This window comes from Mercurialis annua, linkage group LG5 (genome assembly GCF_937616625.2).
Source record: "Mercurialis annua linkage group LG5, ddMerAnnu1.2, whole genome shotgun sequence".
NCBI lineage: Eukaryota > Viridiplantae > Streptophyta > Magnoliopsida > Malpighiales > Euphorbiaceae > Mercurialis > Mercurialis annua.
In genome coordinates, this window is record NC_065574.1 from 10698602 (window position 1) to 10717345 (window position 18744).

At 31.8% G+C, this 18744-nt stretch overlaps 6 protein-coding genes across 6 annotated transcripts; 4 read left to right on the forward strand and 2 right to left on the reverse strand.

Annotated features, from left to right (window-relative positions):
• Nucleotides 1–1552: 1552 nt before the first annotated feature.
• Nucleotides 1553–2232, reverse strand: LOC126682236 (auxin-responsive protein SAUR21-like). Its single transcript, XM_050377839.2, has one exon. The coding sequence runs from the start codon at nt 1982–1984 to the stop codon at nt 1697–1699; it is 288 nt and encodes a 95-aa protein (XP_050233796.1). The 5' UTR covers nt 1985–2232; the 3' UTR covers nt 1553–1696.
• A 2776-nt stretch (nt 2233–5008) lies between these two features.
• Nucleotides 5009–5671, forward strand: LOC130015503 (auxin-induced protein 15A-like). The gene has a single exon (XM_056105791.1). The coding sequence runs from the start codon at nt 5248–5250 to the stop codon at nt 5527–5529; it is 282 nt and encodes a 93-aa protein (XP_055961766.1). The 5' UTR covers nt 5009–5247; the 3' UTR covers nt 5530–5671.
• Nucleotides 5672–9208: 3537 nt separating this feature from the next.
• On the forward strand, nt 9209–9755 carry LOC130015502 (auxin-responsive protein SAUR21-like). Its single transcript, XM_056105789.1, has one exon. It carries the CDS (start codon nt 9358–9360, stop codon nt 9640–9642), a length of 285 nt encoding a protein of 94 aa, XP_055961764.1. The 5' UTR covers nt 9209–9357; the 3' UTR covers nt 9643–9755.
• A 1653-nt stretch (nt 9756–11408) lies between these two features.
• LOC126682240 (auxin-induced protein 15A-like) lies at nt 11409–12121 on the forward strand. The gene has a single exon (XM_050377844.2). The coding sequence runs from the start codon at nt 11691–11693 to the stop codon at nt 11970–11972; it is 282 nt and encodes a 93-aa protein (XP_050233801.1). The 5' UTR covers nt 11409–11690; the 3' UTR covers nt 11973–12121.
• Nucleotides 12122–14193: 2072 nt separating this feature from the next.
• On the reverse strand, nt 14194–14771 carry LOC126682238 (auxin-responsive protein SAUR21-like). The gene has a single exon (XM_050377842.2). It carries the CDS (start codon nt 14616–14618, stop codon nt 14331–14333), a length of 288 nt encoding a protein of 95 aa, XP_050233799.1. The 5' UTR covers nt 14619–14771; the 3' UTR covers nt 14194–14330.
• Nucleotides 14772–16846: 2075 nt separating this feature from the next.
• LOC126681451 (auxin-responsive protein SAUR21-like) lies at nt 16847–17520 on the forward strand. The gene has a single exon (XM_056105790.1). The coding sequence runs from the start codon at nt 17010–17012 to the stop codon at nt 17292–17294; it is 285 nt and encodes a 94-aa protein (XP_055961765.1). The 5' UTR covers nt 16847–17009; the 3' UTR covers nt 17295–17520.
• The last annotated feature ends 1224 nt before the right edge of the window (nt 17521–18744 follow it).

The following is an 18744-nucleotide window of genomic DNA, read 5'->3' on the forward strand; positions in this document are numbered from 1 at the left end:
ACTTCTTTTTGCTCGAGTATTCTACTTATTCAGTTCTAAGTTGTGCTCATACAATCGATATTAATACTAATACAACCTTGTAAATGGAAAAGTACAGATTGTAATGTCATTTAAATTCTATATGTTAGATTGTGTCAAGAATTAATTTTCAGCAAAAGTGCTTACTTGCAATCTCTATAGAAATTCTCTATGCAATATTAGGCAAAATTGTATAATCCTGTAATGGCATAAATTTACATTGGTGTTAATTTAACTTCTCTTATCATCTACTCCGGTTAGAAACAATAAAAATTTCCGACAGCATCCCGAGATAGAGCCTACCCTAGACTGCACGTGGTACCTGCTTACCGCCCTTGGTTACGAATCCTTTTGGAACATCCAAAGAAGCTTGACAGAAGATTTTTTTAGCAACCCATCATCATTTTCTGGGTTAACTATTTTTTAGGTCACCGATCTATAGTATTTTTACAAAACGGTTACCAGATTATAAAAAGTTACAAAAGACGAAATAATTTGTGCCCTTGGTTACGAATCCTGTTGTTGTTTGTGGAAAATAATATTGGTAGTAAATGTGAATTCGCGAGTTGGATGTATAAAGACGAAATAATTTGTGCGGAAAATCTTGCAAAATCTGAGTTATTGGCTAAAAACTAATTGCTGGTATATATGTTGATGGGCATAGTTCATGAGAGTATCACATAGTTTTGTCTCCGAATCGATGAGGTATGGGCCAGAGATCGATTCGTATCTTACGTATGACAAAAGGGGACCAGTTAAACATATCAATCTTTGTAAAATACATCCAAACTGATACTTGGATGAACAATTTTATGATCATGTGATGCTTTTGATTAGGGACATGGTTTGGACAACTGCTTAAAGATCTGTTCTTGATCAGTCACGATTATGTTTTCTTTCTGCTTGGACTCTATAAGAAAATCAGAGAATAATGGAACAGGATGTAAAAGAACTTGCAAATTCAGTTCAAAATTTTCTAGCACAATATTTTTGTGATTAAAGTACACCAAAATTTTCTAATCATAAGGACCACTATTAGTGTCAGTATTTTCAGAAACTCCAAATTTTATTTGGCAATATGCTATATTGATTGTTCACTTTCAATAAGCAATTATGGTGTTTTGCCTTACGGACTATGTAAGAAGAAGTAACCAAATTGAATTTGGCTTCTATGTAGAAGATTTTCAGGCCATCCATTTGGACGATCAAAAGATAATTCTCATAAACATTGCCCCTAAAAATATGCAATAATACTCTTACTTACTTACATGAGCCAATTAATTTTATTTTTAATTAAAAGGCCACAATTGTTTTTATAAACGCTATGTGAGTTTCACATCCAGTTCATCATATACAAAAGCTTGCAGATTTGGAAATAATGATAGACCGTCGTTTATGTAGCAGGCCGGAAATGAAAAATGTTTAAACGGAAAATGGTAAATTACAATTGTAGTTATATATAAATATAGAATTTTGGAGCCGGAAACAAAATGCCCAATGATTAATTCCCGTGCAGCATAAATTATAAAATCAATTGAGTGAAACAATTATCTTTGATTAATCTCATTGGAAATAAATATCAAAAAATTTACAAATACATATCTCCATACAAAGATAAAAGCAAAAATTACAAAACTGTGTTATGACTTATGATGATTTAAATACACATCATGATTAATCATCTCAAACGCGAAGTAAGATCGATAAAGTCATCTTCTCTACAAGGAATCGTTATACCGCCCATTGGATGATTAAATCCGAATTCTTCCTCAGATTTTCTTAACAATTCTTGAAAAGAAGGCTGATTCAACAAAGAAATCGGAACTATGAACCTCTTCTTTTGGCTTTCTCCAACATACACTGCTAAGTACCCTTTCGGAACATCTTTCGCTGCTTGATTCGCCACCAGATTTGACCGGCGTAGAATCTGTTTAGCATGTGAAATTGCGGGAAAACGAATAGCCATTTTTAGTAAAAGATTTCAAAAACAATGAGAAAACTTGCTTTACAAGTAAGAGAATGAGAATTTAAATTAAGAGTTGTGTTGGATTCGGCTAGCTAGGTTTGATATGTATGTATATATATATAGATGCCATTGTGTATGTGAGAAAATGTGATGAGGTTTTGAGGAGTGGTTGTGGTGAGAAGTGTTGTAATTGGTGGGTTTGGGACGAAGGCATAGAGTAGAAAATATCACATGGTTGTGTCTAACAAGTTACTATCAGAATAAATTTTAGTGAAGGAGACTAAATTGGTGTTGGCCCAGCAAATTATATGGTAGGGAAATAGATGCCGTACTGAAGGTAGAGGGAAGTTAATAAGAAAAAAATCTTGAAAGACAGATCATAAGTGGGAGACTCTGTACTATGTCCTACCAGGCCAGTGCGGCCACTACCATTTCTTATCAAAACCTGCCACAGATTGGTGTCGTACATACGATAATATTGCTAGTACATCATATTGTTAAGTAGTATATAATCCTTCATTAATGTGAACTCTCTTGAGAACCGACCGAACCGACTATCCAAACCGAATCAAAATATTTGATTCGGTTTGATATGATAATAAGATTTTGGATGTTTAATTTGGTTTGGTATGACAAAAAAAAATTCCAGTTAGTTTTCAATGTAAACTGGACCAAAAATAACCAAACTGAATCCAAAACCCACTGATTTGTTTTGATTTAAAAAGTTTTATTTTAATTTTCAGAATTTCGGTTTAGTTTGGTTTTCAAAAATAAGGGAATTTTATTTCGATTCCAGTTCGGTTCTGTTTCAATAAATAAAAATATAATTCAAAATTCTATTTACAATATGACATTATTAATCCCTCCTTATGAGATAAAAAAATCTACAGATTTTTGTGTATCATAAAAATACAAAAAATTGTCATATTTAATGTTGGTTAAAGATAAAATTATTAAATTATCCGCATAACTTATTGTATATGAGGATTAAATGTTCTAGCTCAATAATGATTTACTCTTAAAGAACTAAATGGCATTACAAGAGTATTTTACAAAATTAACCATAACTAATACATATATTAATTCTTATAAAAATATTACTTTTTTTAATTTTACTGGAGGAAAAGGGTAATTATATCAAAATTTTACTTAATACTGTATTTAATCCACCTTTTTTGTTCGTTCTTCAAATGACGCTAGTAGAGACAAATTTTTTTTAGCTAATGAAGAAACTTCTCCAGTCATCCCAATTATTCCTTCTTTTCCCTAAAAGTTGAACAAATCAAGTTCACTTATAATACGGGAGTGAGTAGTAAAAACCAACAAGAAATTAACTTTTCACTTTTGATGTTCTATGATTCTACTAGTTTAAAAACTAAAGAGAAAAGCAGGGATCATTTTTAATATTTTTACTGCATGATACTTCAATTAATTAATTTAAGCTATTTATTTAATGTTGCTAATTAAAATTTATTTATTTATTTCTTATGATTAAAATTTTGAATATACGTCCAAATTAGCAAATTATACACTTTATCTCAAAATTGAGACTTAACTTTAATCATCTTTTTGAATTCAACTGTGGAAAATGATCGGCTACCTCGAGCTAATTTGCAGAAAATGAAGAAAAACCTCATCCGAAAGCGCTAATTATGGAGGATCAATCTCAGCTCAAATTTGGACCTATATTACATCATAAGATGGAATTCTCTAGTATTTAAATATTTTGCAATTTGCAATTATGTACATCAAAGCACAACTATAGGCAAAATTTGAATCAAAATTTATAGTTTAGCGTTCTTTTTAAAATAAAATTTATAGTTTCGATGACAAAAAAGACGAAATATAGTATCCATTTTAAAACTCGGTAAAAATTCAGTGACCTAAATGATTTAATAACCAGATTTTGCAATAGATTTTGTTCGACTAGTGAATGGTACACAACCACTCATAAAACTGAGAGGGCGTGGGTACCACATCCCACCGCATATCTTGTGTGTTCCACCCATTTTTCTTCAATGGTGTTGGTGAGACATTGACAATGAGAGCAGTACTAGTGTCCTTACTCTTCCAACCTTTCACATGCACTACTCCTATTACCTACGGAACATTTTAAGCCTCACATTAGAATTCACATTACCATCATTGGTTCCGACATTATACATGGTCAATTGCCCCATTGACTTAAGCATAATTTATTACACTGACTTGTTTACTTTTGCCATTTCATGTGAGTATTTTGATCAGTAAGTTGTTTTCTAAGTCCGGGTTCAATCATACAGAAGCTATTTCTTTTAGAATGCTGTAACCTGGGTGTTGAACACCGGTAGAAAACAGCGTGTTATGAAGGGAATTTACTGTTGTATTCTTGTTTATCCGTCGGTAAATTACCGACGGCATATGGTCAATTATTACATTTGGAATCAGCAAATTTTATGACTTGTTTGCTTAATTTTGTCATTTATGTGAGTATTTTGATCAATGAGTTGTTTCCTAATTCTGAATTTACTCTTACATAAGATAATCTTTTGTAGAATACTGTATTTCGAGTATTCAGGATCTACAAAAAAATGTCATTACTACATAATTTATATACTTAGGCAATCTATGCTGATTATTACTAAAATTGTCACCTTCAATCTATTGCAACCGTTTTGAAATTACTATACAACGAACCGCTGCAACGATAGGCCTATGACCTAACAAATTCCAATGTTTAGTGAAAAACATCAATTTATTAGTCGGAATCTTTTAACAATGAGACTAATTTGATATATTTGTTTCAATTGTATAGCTAGCGTCTTTTAATTAATCGATTTTGATAATATGGCAATTATGCTAATAAATATGGCGATCATGGTTGCATAATAGTACGTACATGGTGGCCATATGAGTTAAATATAATAAAATTAAAAAACAACTAATTTTACACATCAAGTGCTCAAACGTTTTAATTTCGAAGCCTATCTGGTCCAGCATAGTTGTAACCCTAACCCAGCAGTTGTAGGCCATGAATGTTGTTTTAGAATAGAGAGAACATGGCTGCTGGTTATGAATCTTCTGGCCCTAGTATCAGTTTGGTGGAAGACACAGCCATGTGATATTCTTAACATCTATTCTCCAACACAACACTAGTAATTGATTTTAAGCCATATACTCAAAAATTGCATCCATCTATATATACCTACTAACCAATTCCAAACTACTCAACCATTCACATTCTCTAGTACTTCTCATCAAATAACTAAAGCTCCAAGATTACAATGGGTTTTCTTTCTAAACAATTTTTCCGCCAATCTCTCTCGGGAGTCGGAAAATCATCTTCGAGTTCTTTAGATGTTCCGAAAGGATGTGTAGCAGTTTATGTTGGTGAGGCCCGGAAGAAGAGATTTCTGGTACCGGTATCATACTTGAATCAGCCTTCGTTCCAAGATTTACTTAGCTTAGCTGAAGAAGAGTTCGGATACAATCATCCAATGGGTGGTTTGACGATTCCTTGCGGAGAAGATTCATTCAATGATGTCATTTCCAGCTTGAATAGATAGTATATACTGGAGATACCATACCACTCAAATTAGTACAAAAAGAAAATTATGTAGGATAGAAAATACTAATTCATTGTATATATATGTTAATTTTAGGAGGCTGAACAATTTTGTCTAATGAGAAAAATTCTTGGATGTTAAATTTTTGTTTCTTCTCTTTTTCCATTGGCAGCAATTTTCTCATGCTAAGCTTACAAGTTGACCATAACAGTCACAAAATAAACTCCATACCCTATACCTTACAAGTTGACCATATTAACATAAACTCTTTTGTCAAAATCTTTGACATATTTCTTTACTACGCAGTACGTACAAAGCCTCAGTGTTCTAAATTTTTATTAATTGTAACCATAGGTTTTATCTTCACGCCATTGATATGTTATATCTCATATTAAATTTGTTTATTTTAAAGTCATAAAATGTGCATGCATTTCTTATTTTTATATTGTTTTTCAATTAAATGTAACCATTTTTATTTTTAAAAAATTAACACATTTTTTACTAATAATTTAATAATTCTCTATATAAAATGAGATTTTGGAGCAAAACTAAATTTTGTTGAGTTTGATATAGCTTATACTACCGGTCTTCAACCCTACATACTTTCAAACCTCAGTGATGTAAGGAGTGCTTATTGTTGAAAATGATGACTAGAAAGACGGAAAACTGGGAAAACCAATACAATCAACGATTTTTCTAGATTGAAGTGAAACCCGGAATCGTGAATACTACAGTTACAGCCACACTGTTACATTTTGTATGCCTAGACACATTAATACAAAGTGGTTCAATAATTGTATATGCATATCGTGATTGTCCGCACTCCACGTAGTGAAAACATGTTGTAAAAAGAGCGTAATTATTATAGTGTTGGTAGAGGTTCAACTGAAGTCTATGTATGCAGATGCAAAATTTTACATCGGCTAACCCGCTTATCCCTTCACTAACAACACCTCAAATTTCTGAACCAAAACCTCGACCGTCCTCCTTTTTCAACCAATTGAATGGCCTCACAACAAAGTTCTAATACCAATTTTTGTGAAATCTATGCACGCAATTGGAAAATTGAAACGATAAATATTTGTGAAAGGATAAAGTATTTTGTTATACTTTGAATAAAAACAATAAACGAAATAGTGAAAGATAAGAAATCAATCACACACACAAAAATAAAATATATAAGAATTTAACGAGGTTCGACAATTTGCTTGTGTCCTTAGAGCAGTCGCAGATAATTTATGTATTTATTAAATTAAATATTATATAAAACTCAAGAGTTAATAATGTTTAGGCCTAATTATTTAGGAAAACCCCATCTTATAATATTTTTTCGTTTATACCCTCATCTAGGAAAAAGTTCATTTGTATCCTTTTTTTAATTTTTCGTTTTCATCTCTACCCTAAAATTAAATTTTTTGACAATTAAATTAATTAAAGGATGAAAACATTATAAATGATTAATAATATTAATGTTTAATTAGAATATAAGCTAAATATAAATGATCATTTTGAATATTTTTTTCAGAAGAAAAGAGGTCAAATTAGCTCTTTAGGGTAGAGACGAAAATAAAAAATCAAAAAAATGGTACAAATGAACTTTTTTCTAGGTCAGAATATAAATAAAAAAATATTACAAAATGAGAGTTTTTTAAATAATTAGGCCTAATGTTTATATACTACAGCTCCAACCTAGAAGCAATTAAATGTTTGCCCATGTTTCCATTAATCTCGTTGCCCCCTAACATGCCAAAAGAACAAAGTCCTACCCAAAATATATGAAGAAAAAAAAAACCGCTATCAACCAAATCTCCAACAGGGGTCAATCGGACCTGCCATAAAGACCTTAGAAACTCAAGAAAACCTTAATAAAACCTTCATGAAACCAATCCGATTTTGGACACTTGCTTATAGGCTAAATGACTAAAAAGGCCAAATTTTTCATAAAAATTTCACAAAAGTCCAAATCTTTCAATTTTATCCAATTGTCCTGAAATGCATAATTTCGTTTCAATTATGTCCAACTACACAATTTTATTTATGTGTCGCTTATGTGTGGCATATGCCACATCAACATCACGTAGGCGCTACATGAGAAAAAGCACGTAATTAGACATTATTAAAACGAAATCATATGTTTTATGACAAATTGGATAGAATTGAAAGATTTGAACTTTTGTGAAATTTTCTTTAAAGGTTTGACCTTTTTTGGTCATTTTCGTAATTTGATTATGCACATCCTGTAGGCAACATATAAATGTGAGTGAGTACTTTTATTAGTGGCTGGCCAGAAAATAGCTTGGAGAGAAGTTACTTCAAGCTTAAATCGTTCAATAAGTTCATAATATAAATCAAATTGAACTAATCACAAAAATAAAAAATGATAATGAAGAACATAAAAAATTTGTGCAACAAAACTGAGCGAGGAAGTTGCAGTCCTCTGATTATTCAGATTGATCATCGCATAAATGCAGCTTAGATATCATTCTCAAAATTACGAAATGCTCTTTGTCACGCTTTTGACAAAAACTGTTTGCAATGCAACAAAGCTCGAAAGTGACTGCAATATTTATTTCTGTATGTTAGATAAGAGCAGCGGCCTTATTTATTGGAAATATTATTTTCCATATATGCTAATTAATCAAAAAGCTAAAGAATAAAAAGCTCAAATGTGACTGAAATAGACTAGTATTATTTTGTTGAAATATTCTGTTGCAATAGAAACAATTGTATGTACAATCCCATTGTCAATTCTACCTTACAAAAATTGGCTTTTGCATTACTAATTAAATTTATTTATAATCTATTCAATTTTAGAAGTGAGATCCACGAAAACATCTTCTCGGCAAGGAATGGTCAAAGTACCTATAGGATGATCAAATCTAAATGTTTATGTGTTGAAAAAGATCTAAGAAAATTGAATGAGTTTTCAAACTTGGGGTATTAAACTTGAGAGGGTAATGAACTATATGAAAGTTTCAAAATGGGTACTGAACTATTTTTTGTTACAAAATGGGTACCGAACAATACAAAACGTTACAAAATGGATACTCTCAGCCACGTGTTCTCCACTGATTGGACGAAATAAGAAGTCACGTCAGCAAAAAATAGCTGAGAGTACCCATTTTGTAACGTTTCTCATAGTTCAGTACCCATTTTGTAACAAAAAAAAGTTCAATACCCATTTTAAAACTTTGACATAGTTCAGTACCCTTACAAGTTTAATACCCTCAAACTTGGGTTGTTTCCTGACTCAGGAATGTGGCCAATATATAAGCAAAAATATTTATAGAGAAAGCGGGCAGAGATAATTTGTGGTTATGACATAGCCCGTAACAAATGTAGGGCAGTCCTACTACGGACTTGATAACAAAAAATTAATTTCTAGGACATATAGACTAACTGTCTGCCATGTTCTTATAATGTCAGGAAAATAGATGAATAGAAATTTGTATTCAAGAGTAAGGATTTGCAAAATAATTTGTATTTTCTCAGAAACATATTGACCCACAATATCCACCAACTTGAAATTGAATACATACATAGTTATTATCAGGCGAAACAGAACTTAGAAATTTACAAACATGAGGTTGTTTTTGAACATGGTTGGTTATAATTTTCTCTAGCCCTTATATTAGTTTAATTGAAGACAGACCCATGTGATACCCTTATATCCTATGCCCCTACACAAACATTGCATGATATCCACACCATTGCTTCATCCATCTATAAATACATACGAACCAATCCCAAAATACTCAACCATTCACATTCTCTACTGCCATTCAATTGCTAAACCTCCAAGCTTTCTCATTGCATCAACAAACAAAAATGGGTCTTCTTGCGAACCAAATTTTCCGCCGATCTCTCTCTGCAGCCAGAAAATCATCCTCGAGCTCCTTAAGTCATGTCCCGAAAGGACATATAGCCGTTTATGTTGGTGACTTCCAAAAGAAGAGATTTGTGGTGCCAATATCATACTTGAATCAGCCTTCATTCCAAGATTTACTTAGCTTAGCTCAAGAGGAGTTTGGTTTCGATCATCCAATGGGTGGTTTGACGATTCCTTGCCGAGAAGATACGTTCAACGATGTCATTTACAACTTGAGTAGATAAAAATAGTACTAAAAGAAAATTTTGTAGAGTAGAAAATACTAATTCAATGTAAATACATATCATTGTTATGGGAATCAACAATTTTGTCTAATGAAAAAAATGCTTGGTATTAATCTTTTGTTTTCTATTGCATATTTCCTTTCCATCTGCAGATATTTTATTATGTTCAAATTCTCTTTATATGGAGAAGTAATATAATTTCGCATTTAAAGAGTATACTATTACTTCATAGTCCTTTTAATTTTCAAACTTTCTTCAAATTGTAGTTCTTTAATTCTGATAGCGGTCATGTTAGCCCATTTTCAGCATTAATTTGAAAGATTCCTTCTTTGCTGGAATTGTGGGGGAAGATAATTTTTTTTAACAGCTTATATTCATTGAAACTAAGATTCCTGACATACAAAATAATTTTTGTGTAATTCCACTTCTGATTAGTTTAGCAAAGATTGAAATGAAGATCGGTTAAAGTTGATTCCAGTACTAAAAATCTTTCTTTGAAAATTTTAAAGTTCCACCAACGTATGGCATATCCGGAGACCTTATGGCATATCCGGAGACCTTATGGCACATCTAGAGACACCTCTGTTTGCTGACATAGAATTATAAAATGTCTATTTAATGCTACGAAAATGAACGGCCTTGCTTAATTCCTTTGTGACTGTTGAGTGTTTTTTGGTGTCATATATGATAGAAATGACAAGTTTGTCAAGCAAAACAGAGAGAGTTGCAGTCCTCTGCCTCTGCTAGGTCCTCTGTTTTTTCCGCTTGAATTAATGAATAGAAATTGAAATCGCATACGTTTCCAATCCTTTTACTTGGATATATCATCACATGTTTAACTTACATACCATTCTCAAAATTATTATGGGATCTTTGTTATTTGGTTGTAAAATGTATGCAATGCATATACAGAAAAGAAAGCTCGATTGATTGTGACTGATAGACAAGTATTATTTGGTGGAAATATTCTATTTTGATTAGAAAAGATTGTATGTACATTTACATTCAACTGTCAATTCCACCTTAACAAAATTGTCCTAATTTCATCAAAATTGTAACTGAATTTACTTATAATCTATTCAATCTAGATGTGAGATTGAGGAAAACATCTTCTCTGCAAGGAATGGTCAAACCACCCATCGAATGATGAAATCCAAACTCCTCTTCAGCTTTACATAGCAAATCTTGAAAGGCAGGTTGGTTAAGGTAGGTTACCGGAACTAAAACTCTTTTCTTCTCTGTCTCTCCAATGTAAACTGCTACGAAACCTTTCGGGACATTTAAAGATTTTGAAGATGTTCTATTGGCGAATATTGCTGATCTTCGAAGGACTTGCTTAGCAAGAACAGCAGCAAAATGTTTAGCCATGGTGTTTCTATGGATAGCTATGTGAAACAGATTTAAGAAAAGAAATCAAGAAAATTGTACGAGTTTGCCAACTTTGGTTGGTTGTTTTCTGATTCAGGAATGTGTGTATATATAAAGACAACAGTTAAAGAGATAATTTGAAGGACAAAAGCTTTAAAGACTTCACATGGACTTGTCTTGAGATAATTTGAAGGATATAGCCTATAATGATTCATATCCATAAGTTATATCCACCAATAAATCCGCCTGCCATGTTCTGAATCTAAAGAAGAGCCACCAACATTTATTATCTGATTTCGTATCATTTGTTGGAAATCGATTTATTTACAGATGATACTTGTAGGGCAGACTGCTATGCTATCCTTTAGACAAATTCAATATTGAATTTCGTATTATTGCTCTAACACACCAATTTGTAGGTCATGAATGTTGTTTTTTTCACATAGAGAACATGGTTCCTATGGCCCTCATATTAGATTGGTGGAAGACACAGCCATGTGATACCCTTATTATCTATGCCCCAATACAGCTATAGCAATTTGTTTTAAACCATTAACTCAAATATTGCATCCATATATAAGAACCTAGAAACCATTCCCAAAATACTCAGCCATTCACATTCTCTACTGCTATAAAATTACTAAACTTCCAAGCTTTTTCGTCATATCAACAAACTCAAAATGGGTTTTCTTTCTAACCAGATTTTTCGCCAATCTCTCTCGGCAGCCGGTAAATCATCTTCGAGTTCTTTTGATGTTCCGAAAGGATGTGTAGCAGTTTATGTTGGTGAGGCCGAAAAGAAGAGATTTGTGGTGCCGATATCATACTTGAATCAGCCTTCATTCCAAGATTTACTTAGCTTAGCTGAAGAAGAATTCGGTTTCTATCATCCAATGGGTGGTTTGACGATTCCTTGCGGAGAAGATACATTCAATGATGTCATTTCCAGCTTGAATAGATAGTATAAAGGAGAAACCACTTCAATTAGTACAAAAACAAAATTTAGGACAGAGAATATTAATTCAATGTAAATATATATTATTGTTATGCGGCTGAACAATTTTGTCTGATTAGAAAAATTATTGGATATAAATTTCTGTTTTTTGTTAAATATCTTTAGCGATCTATACTCTGATTGTTTCCGCCCTTCTTCCATTATTATTTTTCGTTATAGACTGCAACAAAAGGATTGTTATATATATGCAAGAATCCGTACTTGTGTTGAATGTAATTAGACTCCCTAACTTTCTTATGAATGAAACCTGCTACACCATTTAATTCGAAGGCATAACCGAATTTCAATTCGACATTTACTCCTCAGACGATGAAATCAAACGAATTTAATTTAGCTAAACAAGCATAAGCGTCTAGTAAACAACAAGATATGAGCTAGTAGTATGCTTAGTGACTGGCTAAACAATTATGAGCACCATAATTTGGTTCAAGCTTAATTAATTCACCTTTTCATAATCAATACCAAATTCATCTAATTTTTTTAAACAATTGAAAATTAAGAGTATGATAGACATGGTAGATTAGTGCAGCAAAACAGAGGAAGTTGCAGTCCTCTACCTCTACATGGTCCTCTGTCTTCAGTTTGACCATTTAGTGGTTATTTGATAGTCATGTCTTATTTGGTGGAAATATTCTATCCGATTAGAAAAATTGATTATATATAATTACATATTCTACTCCATTAGAAAAAAATGGTCTTCTGTGATAGGTGCAATTAAATAACTTATGATCGATCTATTCGATCTAGAAGTAAGGCTGATAAAAATGTATTTGAAATCACTAATCCTGAAACTTTATTTCGGCCAGTCAAAGTTGGAAGTATCGTAATCGTTCTTCATAGCGCAGCAACGGAAGATTATGTAAAAGGATTACACCGGGAGTGTTTAGCTCTGAAACACCATGCCCGGTGTAAGGCTTCTACTAACAAATGGATAATAATAGTCTAAATGATCATAGTCACGACACTGACTAACTGTCTGCCAAGTTCTTAGTTTAATGATATATTAATCGGATAACATGGCTTTTCTTTGAACTGTGAATTAGGACTGGCTAAATAAGTACATTTTTTCAGAAACATCATGACCCACAATCTCAAATAACTAAAAAGTCCACTTGAAATAGAAGATTTACATAATTTTTTATTTCAAGATTAGTCAAAAATCTTTCAAGAAAAGCAAAATTTTATCAAGTGAAACAGAACTGAAAGATTTACAGATATAAAAGAGCACAAAGCCAGCCTGAAGTTCACATGAGCCAGTCCCCACCATCGGATCTCATCATGGCCAGCCTGATAGAAAACATAACCCTTTAATTACCTGTATACCACCATAGATTGACTGATAATCAAATATTATTCTCTCCTTTTGACTTGGATTGTATTCCACTGAAGCTATGTATTCTATTCCATTAATATATTATTTGAATCTGTAATATTCCTTTATTATGATCACTTGACATGTATCCCATTTATATATTCTTTGAATTTGATAAAGCGAATTCGCCATAAAGTTTGCTCGGACTTTTTAAATTCTTCATAATATGTTTGATTGATTGAAATCGCAAGACCGGTAAAGCAAATAAATTTGGCACTCATGACACAGACTGCAGAATTTTTTGAATTGTAGAGTTCACTCATGCATGGGCGAAATATTCCTTTGGCTCGGTAGGCTCCAACCCTGATCGGGACCAAATATTTTTAAAAAGTAGAGGTAATTTTATAGTGAATTCAGAGCTAGATAGAGATTAAGCCCGGACTATCAGAAAATTACAGGTGAATTAGAAGTTAAGTCCGAGCTAGAAAAAAATTCTAGTTCCGTCACTGCATCGTGTCTAAGAAAGAATTCTCCCACACTTGTTGTTGGAATGTTTTTGATTAATTAGATTTTGAATTAGTCTTTAGTTAGTTTCATATTTCTACTCCTATATAATCTGGATTACGCTAGTCAAAAAACTAGCAATAAAATAGGAGAAGTCAAGAGAATTTTGTATTTAGTTTAATTTGTAAGCCTATAAAAATGCAAACAATTTGCATGATTTTTTCTTCAAACGAATTAGAGTGAGAACACTCTATCTGGTTAGATTGTTTATGATTCAGATATTTATATGTTGCTGAAAAATCATCAAGGCAAGGTTCTAGATTTGAAATTAGTGATAGACTGCAGTAATCAATTGAGTGAAACAACTATCTCTGATTAATCTCATTGGAAATAGGTATCAAAAAAATTAAAAATACATATCCCCCATCCATAGATAGAAAAATAAAAACTACAAAATTGTCTTATGATGATTTAAATATACATCGGTAATCAACGCAAACGTGAAGTAAGATCGATAAAGTCATCTTCTTTGCAAGGAATTGTAATACCACCCATTGGATGATTAAATCCGAACTCTTCCTCAGATTTTCTTAATAATTCTTGAAAAGAAGGCTGATTCAGAAGAGATATCGGAACTATGAACCTCTTCTTTTGGCTTTCTCCAACATATACTGCTAAGTGCCCTTTAGGAACATCTTTCGCTGCTTGATTCGCCACCAAATTTGATCGGCGAAGAATTTGTTTAGCAAGTGAAATTACAGGAAAACGAATGGCCATTTTTGGTTAAAGATAGCAAAAATAATGGGAAAACTTGTTTTACAAGTAAGAGAATGAGATTTTAGATTTTGAGTTGGGTTGGATTTAGCAAGGGTTTATACATATGTGTATATATAAATGCGATTGTGTATGTGAGAAAAATCTGATGAGATTTTGATGAGTGGTGGTGATGTATTGGTGGGGTTGGGAAGGAGAGATGAGTAGCAAAGATAATAAACAATAATATTGGTTGTCTAATCAAGTTATTTTCAGAATAAATTCTAATGAAGAAGATTTAATTAATATTGGTCCAAAAAAGTTATTCTGTGGTAGGGAAATATATGCCGTACTGAAAGTGAAGGCCAAGTTAATACGAAAAAAATCTTAAAAGAAAGATCACATGGTAATTGATCTTGATAATACCTAAAATTTTCTTTTATTTCATTTTGGTTATCAAACTTTTAATTTATTTTAGTTACCATACCTTAATTTTTTTTAACAGGAGTTTTCCCGGTCAAAATATTTATGTGGCAGCCGGATTTAGCCATGTGGCAATCAGGTTTTGTTATTTTATTATTGAAAACTTGACAAATATATATAATTTTATTTTAGAAGGGAGTTTTAGATCAAATTATACATACATGATAAGTTTTAATACAAACAAAATCTGGCTACCAAGTTAGCATTTTTAGACCGAAAAGTTTGTGTCGGAAAAAACTAACCACATTACGGTAACTAAAAGGAAAAAAAATTAAAATTTATTAACTAAAATGAAATAAAACCAAAGTTTGGATACTCAGAATCAATTAGCCACGGATCATAAGTAGGAGACTCTGAACAATGTCCTACCATGCCACAACTACTATAGTATAGTACACAATTTAGTGCACAATTTGAGAGTTTTATCCAAGGAAATTAGGACACAATTTAGTGGCTTTTGACATTATAGTAGAATCTAGTGAAAAAAGTTAGGGTTCTACTTGTGGAGATTTTTGATAGATTTCGATTGACTAGTGAATAGTAGAGAATCATTGATAAAATTGAGAGTGCGTGGGTACCACATCCCACCGCATATCTCATGTGATCCACTCATTACTCTTTAATGGTGTAGCTGCGGAGAACTTCTTATGTGAACTAAATTCACCACGTAGGATTGTGAATCATCTATTTAATACGTGACACGTGCCGTGATTATTTACTTAAACCAATTAATGAAAAGTACATTGAGTCTAAATAAAATACATTAAATAATTATTAATAATTACATTTTTCATTAATTGGCTCAGATAAATAATCACGTCACGTGTCACGTATTAAATGGATAGTTCATAATTCTAATTGGTTTACCTAAAAATTTCTCGTAGCTGAGTCATTGACAATGAGCGCAATACTGGTGTCCTTATTCTTCCAACCTTTCAAATGCACTAGGTTTGAACATTTAAGGCCTCGCATTAGATTCCATATTACCATCATTTATTCCAACATTATTTATGGTCAACATGATGCAATGTAATGAGCATATTTAATTTATTACAGTAACTTGTTTATACCTCACATTTGGTTTATATTCTAAACTTTGAAAAGCGTCAGATTTCATCCCATTTTTTAATTTTCAGTTTGAATTATAACAATTTTTCAAATTAGAATTTTTTCATTTGAAAAAGGTTCATATGTGTTCTTTATATTTGATATATAGTCTTATTTTTTTAAACATGAAAGACTTATTTAGACAACTTGCCAACTATGAAGGACATATATATATATAAACCATTTTCAGAGTGAAAAAAAATTCTAATTTGAAAAAATTGGTATGATAATTAAAACTGAAAAATGGATAATGTGATAAAATTGATGATTTTATAAAAGTTTGGAAATAAATGAAAAAAATCAAAAAAAATAAATATTTTTAATGATTAGGCCTATATAGCCTTAGCTGATTTCTCAACTAAAGACTTTAAAACCCTAAAAACTATTAATAGAAATGTCAACGGGATGATGGGAGTGCTCCTCATTCTAATCAATCATGCATGCTTAATCAACCATATTCATAGTTTCATAATTTATGTATTTTTCTTCTATTAACATCAAGTGCTAAACCGTTTTAATCAGCCAGAATTGTTCTTACCTAACCAAGAAGTTGTAGGCCATGATTGTTTTTTTTTCATAGAGAACATGGTTGATTATGAATCCTATGGCCCTAATATTAGTTTGGTGGAAAACACAACCATGTGATACCCTTATAATCTATGCTCCAGCACAACACTAGTAATTGGTTTAAGTCATCAACTCAACAATTGCATCCATCTATAAATACCTACAAACCATTCCCAAAATACTCAGCACCATTCACATTTTCTACTGTCATAAAATTACTAAACTTCCAAGCTTCCTCCTCATATCAACAAACTCAAAATGGGGTTTCTTTCTGACCAAATTTTCCGCCAATCTGTGTCGACAGCCAGCAAATCATCCTCGAGTTTTTTAGGTCATGTCCCGAAAGGATATATAGCAGTTTATGTTGGTGATTACAAAAAGAAGAGATTTCTTGTACCGATATCATACTTGAATCGGCCTTCATTCCAAGATTTACTAAGCTTAGCTGAAGAAGAATTCGGTTTCCATCATCCAATGGGTGGTTTGACGATTCCTTGCAGAGAAGATACATTCAATGATGTGATTTCCAACTTGAGTAGATAATATATATATAGGAGCAACCACTCAAATTAGAGCCAAAAGAAAATTATGTAGGATAGAAAATACCAATTCAATATAAATATTTATGAGGATGAACAATTTTGTCTAATGAGAAAGTTTAATGGATATAAATCTTTGTTTTATGTTGCACATCTTACTTTTCATTGTTCCTGTCCTTATTCCATTATTATTTAATTCTTTCTAAATATTAAAGTCAAGTAGTTAAGTATATATTCTTTGAAATCAAAAGTCTATTCTTTCCATGGGCACCATTTACTTATGATCAGATTACAAGTTAAATATATCAATATAAATAGAGTATGCTATGTATTAATAGTCCTTAAAGCTTCCAAACTTGCTTGAAATTAAACTTCAACTATGATTATAAATGGATTCCAATTCTGATTTATTTAGCAAATCTTGAAATGAAAGCTGGTTCAAATATATGATTCTCTTATTCTCAGTTCCACCAACGTAAATTTTAAGAAACGTGTTGGCTCGTTAATTTACAGATCTAGAGGGTGCTTTCTTTGCAGCAAACGAATTCAAAGATGAACGGAGAACACTAAGCAAAATAATAGTGATAGTTTAGCAATGGTTTTCTTAGAGGCTGGCTAGGATATTACCTGCAGAGAAGTTACTTAAAGCTTAAGTACAAAGAAAAAAATTATAAATTTGAAAATGGTAGACATGATAAATTTGTCCTGAAAAACATTGTTCAGATTGATCATCACAAATCTCATAATTATGATAGGATCGATCTTTATCACGCTTTATAAGATGATCTGAACGCTAAAGAAATGAAAGCTCGAATGTAACTGCAATAAGTATCGGTTGAGGAAATATTATGTTCCATTAGAAAAAATTGTATATTGTACTATTATACATTTGCATTTCTACTTTACAGAAATTGTCTTTTGTGCTAATAATTAGTTACGATCTATTAAATCTAGAAGTGAGATTGATAAAATGTTTTGTTGAGATAATTTGGAGGACAGAGCATATAAGGACTTCACATGGACTTGTCCTGTGACTAATCAACAGAACGATGCAGGGTAGTCCAATTAAGGTCCTACCAAGAACTGGATAATGCAAGCCAGATTATCATAGCCAATGCATGCAAGAACATCGATCGACTAATTGTCTGCCATGTTCTTAATCTCAAATTAGCATAGTTGTTGTAAGGACGGTCTAATCATATGTTTAATTGGATAAGATAACATGGCTTTGCTTTTGAACTTAATGATCAAAAATATGGATTTACAATAGAATTTTAATTTTTTTAGAAATATATTGACCCACAATCTCCGCCAACTAAAAGAAAAATCTTTAGTTCAAGATAACAAGCTTTAAAATATTTCAAGAAAAGCAAAATGTTATCAGGTGAAACAGAACTGAGAGATTTACAGATATGAAACGGTCAGATGTTTCACAATTCTATTCTAGACAATGC

Excerpts from the sequence above, each read along its gene's own strand:
- LOC130015502 (XM_056105789.1), top strand. The coding sequence starts at position 9,358 with ATGGGTCTTCTTGCGAACCAAATTTTCCGCCGATCTCTCTCTGCAGCC.
- LOC126681451 (XM_056105790.1), top strand. The coding sequence starts at position 17,010 with ATGGGGTTTCTTTCTGACCAAATTTTCCGCCAATCTGTGTCGACAGCC.
- LOC126682238 (XM_050377842.2), bottom strand. The coding sequence starts at position 14,618 with ATGGCCATTCGTTTTCCTGTAATTTCACTTGCTAAACAAATTCTTCGC.
- LOC130015503 (XM_056105791.1), top strand. The coding sequence starts at position 5,248 with ATGGGTTTTCTTTCTAAACAATTTTTCCGCCAATCTCTCTCGGGAGTC.
- LOC126682240 (XM_050377844.2), top strand. The coding sequence starts at position 11,691 with ATGGGTTTTCTTTCTAACCAGATTTTTCGCCAATCTCTCTCGGCAGCC.
- LOC126682236 (XM_050377839.2), bottom strand. The coding sequence starts at position 1,984 with ATGGCTATTCGTTTTCCCGCAATTTCACATGCTAAACAGATTCTACGC.